The sequence below is a fragment of the Vigna angularis genome, chromosome 4 (assembly GCF_016808095.1).
Source record: "Vigna angularis cultivar LongXiaoDou No.4 chromosome 4, ASM1680809v1, whole genome shotgun sequence".
NCBI classification, from domain to species: Eukaryota; Viridiplantae; Streptophyta; class Magnoliopsida; order Fabales; family Fabaceae; genus Vigna; species Vigna angularis.
The window spans coordinates 41,571,799-41,579,948 of NC_068973.1; the positions used below are offsets into that span (position 1 = coordinate 41,571,799).

Consider the following 8,150-nt stretch of genomic DNA (forward strand, 5'->3'; position numbering starts at 1 on the left):
TATTTTGTTTTATCAATTTTATAACATCTTATTTTATCAGTGATAAACATTTTAAATACAAAATTTATTATATACAATTAATTTGTTTTATTATGTTATATTAAAAAAAGTTTATACTAAATTATACTAACTTTTTAGTATTAAACTAAATACAAAAAAGTTATTATTTCCAATTAATTTTTTTAAAGATCAAGACTTTTATGAATCTAACTGACTATATAATATATTGATACATGAAAAAAAATATTTTAGTTAATAATATAAAGAATAGTCACTTGATTAATTGTTTGCATAAGTCAGACATATATTAACCATCTAACTTCGGGTGAATAAAATATAAACAGAAACCTAGGTAATATATTAGTACCAGTTATTATATACTAAAACAAAAATATTAACAATATTTATTATATGAAAAAAGGAGATTCAACTCATAAACCAAAAAATCTTAACTATAATGGTTATTAAGTTAAAAAGCTAACATCTCTTGAAAAGACAACGTATATACAATCAAAGTGATACTGAAATCATAAGTAAACATCTCTAACTTCAACTAAAAAGCTAACACGAAAATTGAAAACATCTAAACGATCTTAATCTTGAGACAAAACTTAGTAACAAAAGTGGTTCCTAACAAGACAAAGTCTAATGAGAATCAAACAAAAAAACCAGGTACAAGCTGATTGACTAGGCTCTTATAGGTATCATAAAGAAGGCGATCTTTGGCACCAGTTCGATGAACCTCATTGTGCTTGCAGAAATATTTGAGATGATTAAGAGTGCAACAACCAAGCATTTGACCAAGCAATAAAAACAACCAATTAATCTCCTTTTTGTTTTTGGCAATGATGGGTCTGCTGCTGCTTTCTCTTCCACAAATAGGGCATCTTGGAAACACCGGACTCGTCCAAACCCGTGGGGCTCTATTATGCCACCTATGTTTTCCTTTGCTAATAAATTGACATAAGTCATTCAATTTCTCTTCCAAATTCAGACTCAACTCGAATTCATGCTCGCACCTCTTGCAGTGAACCTTTCCTTTGATGGTGTTGATATTATTCTCCAATAGATATTCCTTACTGTGGACGCTGGCTCGCTGATTCTTCGCCCAAGGAAACAACGCAGGAACAGTTTCGCTACTTCCTTTGCTCCGTCGAGTACATGAAGTCCGACGAGACCTACCCAAAGAGCATGTATCTGTGGAAACATTTTTTGCCGCTTCAGCAGGTGCATTTGGAGGGTTGGTGTTGTCGTTGCAAGATGTCAACGAAAGATTGTTGTTGGAAAAAGACGACAAAGAAGTAGAATTAGGGTTGAAGTTAGGATTAGAACAAAGTGTTCGCATTAAAGGTAAGTTTGTTTGAAAAAAATGTACTGGGAAAAGGGAAAGGAAAGAGGTAGGAGTTTCCTCAGAAGTCCCACACCGAAGCGAGAGGGTGAGATCTAACTCATCTTTCGCCTCCATTGAGTTTTTCCGATACGTGTCTGTGCCTTCAAAATTGATAAAAGCAGAGACAATTGAAGAATATAAAGAATATTAAGATAGAATTTCACAAAAAAAAAATAAAGATAAAGGATTTTTTGGTTATTATTAAAAATATAATAGATGATAAGTGTTATTTAAAATTATTGTTTGGATCGATGTCAGTAACTTTGAGACACTGTTTCAAGTTTGTTTTCAAACATTGAAAGTTGGATGTTCGAAATCTGATATTAATGAAACTGGTTTTGAGTAACAGAATATTTGCTATCTCTTACTATCTTTTATCTCTTTGGATTCTGAAACTTGGGAAAGTATTAAAAAGGTAGTTAATACATTTTGGAATCTGGTTTGTCCAAAATCAAATAACGAATTAAAAAGTATAAAAACTTGGCATTGATGCATTGATATACGTATAAGACTTTAATCCTTTTCACAGATAAGTCTGGGAGGAGTTAAAACCTTTTGAAAATCATTCCTGTTGGTTCCATTCCATGTATCTAATTAATATTATTTTAATTTATTACAAGGCAATACAACTTTGTTGTAAATATTTGAGAAATTCTATGTAAGCTTGTTTAAAGAATTGAATTTAAAACAACTTAATATATATTATGAAATATTTCTAAAATGTTTACTGATAGTATATTATAATATAATAATTTGTTATTATATTATATTATATTTTTAACATTTTATAGTATAATAATTGATTGTTTAATATATTTAAGATAAAATAGATTTTATTATATTTCCAATATACTATTACATAATAACAAATTATTTAATATCTTTATCAATTTTATTATATTTTCAAATATTATAATATAATATTTGATTATATAATATTTCTAAGATATATAATATTTAATTATTTTTAAATAAATATAATCTATCATGATTTAGAAAACCTGTGAATACAATTCCACTGTAAGGAGTAAAGACTTAATTATCATACTTAACCATGAAATTTATGTTTTATATTTTCTATATCCTTCTTATATTATAACAATTTTACTTCCTTATTAACTTAAACATAAAAGAATTTTTTATAATGAATATTGTTTTGCTTCCCTTAAAAAACCAAAACTCTCTTATTAAGAGACAACAGTTCAACTCTTAAAATGTTCATTCGATAAAAACAAAAATCATCATATTCAAACTTACTTTTCAAAAATCATCTTGACAAACTATCAAATCCAAAAGGATAAAAATAACATTTTCAGTATGATTGCGAAATAAACTATTTAATTTTCTAATATTTGTAAAAACTTCAACATCGGATTCAAACCTACTTATTTCGGAAAAAAACATGTATAATAATATTTATTTATTTATTTTTCATGGTAAGGGGTGAACAAGGTATACTAAAAAAAACGTGAGTAATTTTTTTTAACTCATTTAACTCTGATTTTGTTCTAAATTTCAAATTTTATAATTGTGATAAAAAAATGTGAAATTGTATTCTATTTGTTTTTAAATTAGTTTTTAACGATATAATACGAAAATAATGAGATTCCCTCATTTTTACCATATTCATTTATATAATTATGTTCTCCATAAGTCATAATTCTTAAATTTTTTTACAAACTTTTCATTTAACTTCCATTTTTCATTGTATCTTACATTGAACAAACCCAAAAAATTTAAGTATAATTTGAAGAGTTAATTTTTATAAATCTTAATTGTAATATTCAATATTGATAGGCTTAAATTACCTTTTAAAAATAAAAATAAAAAAGGTTTGTTTTTCCTGGTATCTAAATGGTTGATTGGTGAAAATGGGAATGCTTGCTTAGATTTAATGTAAGATCAAAATAGTTTTAGTCAGCTTAATAGGAAGTAGTTGAAAGCTTGTGTTGTTTTTTAATATTATAATAACTAATACTCCCATATCAGAAAGTTCAACTTCTAATGTGCCAATTAATAGTATTTTGGCTGGAAGCTAGTGTTGTGTTTAAATTTTTTAATATTTTAGTTTGTATGCTTTTAGAATAATTTTTATTTTTATTTTTGTGAAATTTGTAAAAGATAATGTTTTTAATAAATAAATAAAATATTTTATAATTGAAAATGGAAAGGAAGGTAGAAGTATTAAATGCTAAAAACATTTTCTTTGACCGAAGTAAGTATGCTAGTTTCAGCATTTCAATATAGTCAACAGTTAAGTCTTCAATGAAAGGAGAATCAATGTATATAAAATCCAGGATTTAATTTAAGTTGTCTTTAATAACTAGTTTAAAAATATATATAAACTATCTCAAAAAAATTTATCTTGTAATCTATAAATTTGAATTTCTTAAGAGTTTGCCAAGGATGTTCACTACCAATTTGAATGTGTTAATTAATCCCATGACTGAAAGGATATAAGGTAGGGATATTTTGACTTTAATATTTAAATGAGTTTATTTATTTTTTATTTGTAGCTGTATTTTTGTTTGAAAAAATTATTTTTCTATTATACTATAATAAATAGTAAAGGGTGGAAGATAAATAATTTAACATGTTATATATATCTATGGAAACTGATTGGTGATAGACAGTGTTGTTGATGGATATTACTTTAAACATGGATGAGTTGTGAAAAACAAGGATGTGTAGAGAGACATGTGCATGTGAAAAGTTTACAATTTTGTAAAAATAAATTTGAATCTGAAATATTTATAATTTTGTCTAAAAAAATTAAATAAAAAGATTTAAAAATTTATTAAAAAAAATATAGGAAAAAATTTGTAATTTTTGACAAAACTTAAATTAAACTATAGAAAAAGATTTGTCATTTTTGTATTAACTATTCGTAGATAAACCTTAAGGTTAATTTTAGTGTAACATTTTTTGTCATAAAATTCATTAAGTATTCGTAGATAACACTAAGATTTTTACGAAAACTAATTCACTATATTTAGTGTAACAATATTTCTATAATTGAAAAAACAAATTGTTGAAATATATAGGTCACCAGTTCTCTTTTGATATACGTTTTTTTTTCTTCTTATAATTTTACCTTTAAGTTATTTTTTAATCACAATAATTATTTTACCAATTTTAATTTTTAAGTCATATTTTTTTTTAAGATAACCATTGTTCGCCCCCCCCCCCTCTTAAATTTACCTACTTTTTAAAACTTATATAACTATTTATTATTAAAAAAAATCATCTAAAAAAATAAAAATTTCCTACGATAAATTTGCGAACATGATTTAAAACTAATTTTATAATTATAATAGTAATAATAATAATTTTATTAATTTTTATTATCATAGAAAAAAAATACATATGAACGTAACACATGTGTTTTTTCTAGTTTGTATATAAAAAAAGATATATAAAGAAGATTATTTTTTTATTTACATTTATTTTTCAACTTCATTCTTTAAATAAAAGTTTTTTTTTCAAATTAAATAATTATTTTATTGATTGTATTCTTTAAATAATTGTATTTTTAAATTTAACCATTTTTTTTCATTTGACAGATTTGTTTAAACTTGACCATATATTATTTATTTTTAATTAATATTTTTTAATGATTTTTTATTACAATAAATTTAAGTGGACATACATGCAAGTAACATATGAATAAAATTATATCTAATATTAATAATGTTATAGTTACTAAAATAAAAAATATTGACAATATTTGTTATGTGAAATAATATATCATATTATTCTACTGTACAAGATCTAAACAAGAGTTATTAAAACTCAAATGAACTATAATTAATATAAAAGAATGGTACAACTTTATGTTACAGTACCAAAAATAAAAAACTGTTATGTATAATGTATTACAAATATATTGTATTCTTAAGTTTCGAAACAGACCCTGAACTTATATTTGAAAAGCATATATATTGTAAAAAGATATTCCCAATCATAAGTAACAGTTCAACCATAAATGAGCTATTAATCTAATAATAATTCGGACGTAAATATGTGTAACAGATCATGAATTATTAAAAATATTGTCCTACTATTTTTACATTTTTTACCGAAAAAAATATTAAAAATACTAGTGTCGTCAAAACGGATTGTAATTCACGTGTCAAAGGTTTGAGCCGTGTTGAATTTGAAAAAAATATAACTTTTTTATGCAGACTAGTTTTCAACTCGACTCATTAGGTTGAATGTGTGTTGAACTGCGTTGACTCACATAATTTAATTAATTATTTATTATTTTGTGTTTCAATATTATTAGTTAGTCTTTTTTTTATTATACTGTAGATGGTAACATTAGTAAAAAAGCACTTTTTTAACTCGTCATATATGTCACGGTTTCGTAAAAATCGAAGCATTTAAAGACGCGGTGGCAGTTTTGAAATTAAAATGAAGTTATATTCTTCGGGTGTAGAAAGATCCGAGGCATAAAAAGTAATAATCTTATACTGATTCGGTTCATGCAGGACCGAGGTATAAGGACTTTCCAGTGAACGAGGCTGACAGAAAGCTACGGCCTCGGTTAATAGCATAACCGAGACATAAGGAGCCTCTATTGCTACTACCAAACCCTTCCATTATTACTACTACTCTACTGCGGCTACCAAACCAAAACTCTTTCTCCTCTTCCTCCCTTCATTCTTTAAACAACCATTCACCATCCCGCACACAACGGCTTTTCCCGTGCTGCCGCTCCCCGTCCTAGACCTTAGCAACGCGGCGCTAGCACCGACCGTGGTGCCTCCGCCAGTCGTGGATTCTCTCACCCCCGTAGGTCCTTTTCCCGACCACCGTCACCTTCAGATTTAGGGTTTCTGCCTCCTCGATGTCGCACTTTGCAGCTTCGCACGACGGCGCTTGAAGTGGTTGTGGTGGTGGAGCTAGCGGCTTGAGGGAGCAGGTGGGGAGTGCGAATCGGTTGCAGGCGATCCTGGATCTAAGGCGATGGGGGCGGTAGTCAGGGTCGGAGTCAGGTTCGCAGGCGTGATCGAAGGGGTGGGAGGAGCGGCGTGCCCCCATGGGTCCCTTTCCCGACCATCGTCGCCTTCAAATTTAGGGTTTCTACCTCCTCAATGTCGCGCTTCGCAGCTTCACACGATGGCGCCTGAAGTGGTTGTGGTGGTGGAGCTAGCTTCTTGAGGGAGCAGGTGGGGAGTGCGAATCGGTTGCGGGTGGTCCTGGATCTAAGGCGGTGGGGGCGGTAGTCGGGGTCGGAGTCAGGTTCGTAAGCGTGATCGGAGGGGTGGGAGGAGGGGCAGCGGTAGCGGTGGTGATGCGCTGCGTTGGTGTGGTGGTTCTTGTCGCTGGCTCCCCATTTCAAGAAGGGAAGGGCGAAGTTGTGTAGAGGTTGGACTTCACCAGAGGCTGCGCCGGCGCGGTGGACATTTGGAAGCGAAATGAGGATTTTTTTTTTCCCATTGGTCTTGAGCCTAGTGAAGAACAAGTACAGGTAATTGCCATTCAAATTGGGTTTATGAAATTGGGAAATCTTGGATCTCTGTTTTGATCTCGAATTGAGATTTTCTGGTTGTGTATTGTTCCAAGTTTCCAACATCAACTGAAATACACTTTGACTTGCACCACTTTGTTTCAGGTTCATTTGGATCTAAAGAGCATGCTTCCATTGTGTATGCTGCCTTAGCAGTTGATAGAGTTGCAATCTGATAAAGTAAAACAAGGCAAAAGACGATGATGCTGAAAAAATACTAAGAACTGAGGATGATGATGTTGAAAAAATATTAAGAACAAAGGACGATGATGCTGAAAAAAATGCTATTGCCTCGGTTATCTAAGAACCGAGGCATAATCCTATATTGTTTTATCCCAGTTCTGAATCAAGGTATAAAGCCTACCCCTTTTTACCTCGTCCATATATGCCTCGGTTGCAGAACCGATGCCTATAAGCAAAAATGACCGATGTCATTTTCTCTTACTACACTAGTGTGATAAAGAAGATGTTTTAAGAAATAAAAATATTATATATTTATCTATTCAAGATTTTAATATTATAAATGGACAAATCAATATTAAGAACTTATTTGTTTGTTTTTTGTATATGTTTTTGGATTACGCTTGGTGTATTATACTTTATTTATTTATTTTGAATTGTCTTTGGAGTTTAACATTATTTTAATGTGACGGTTTATTTAGATTTGAATTAAAAAAATTCTAATTTTTTATTTAAAAAAAACCCTTATAATTAAATGAGCTAGTGAACTCACTTGTTTAATCCACCAACCCATGATAGGTCAGACTGGGTTCAAACTTTCAGTTCACTAATAAATGAGTCGGATTGGATTGACTCACTATAAGTGACTAACTCGTGTGATAAGCCAGACCGTGTTGAACCGATTTACCTATTTTGACACTTTGAAAAATACGTTGTATGGTTTGTATATTGATTATTATATACGTTAGCTTTCAAAATATTCATCATAATTAAGGTGACCTATATCTTAGCTGAGTCCGAGAGCATGAGAAATTGAAAATAAAAGCAGAGTAGTTAAGAGGACTCGCAACTTTATATAACAACTTTTTTAAAGAGGTACTGGTTGAATTTATTTTAAAAATATATATTTGAAACGAATTTTATTAGTCTGTTTGAATTTATTTCTAAAAAACTATTTAAAATAGACCAATCATAAACTAGTACATGAGAGCTCACAAAAAAATTATCAAAAAGGTTAATAAAAAATATTTTTCTAGTTGAAACTTGTCAACTGTTAGAAGACTCAAT

The 8,150-nt window shown here is 29.3% G+C and overlaps 1 protein-coding gene across 1 annotated transcript; it reads right to left on the minus strand.

Moving 5' to 3' along the window:
* Positions 1-655: 655 nt before the first annotated feature.
* On the minus strand, positions 656-1,465 carry LOC108330530 (uncharacterized). The gene has a single exon (XM_017565010.1). The coding sequence runs from the start codon at positions 1,463-1,465 to the stop codon at positions 656-658; it is 810 nt and encodes a 269-aa protein (XP_017420499.1).
* Between the last annotated feature and the right edge of the window lie 6,685 nt (positions 1,466-8,150).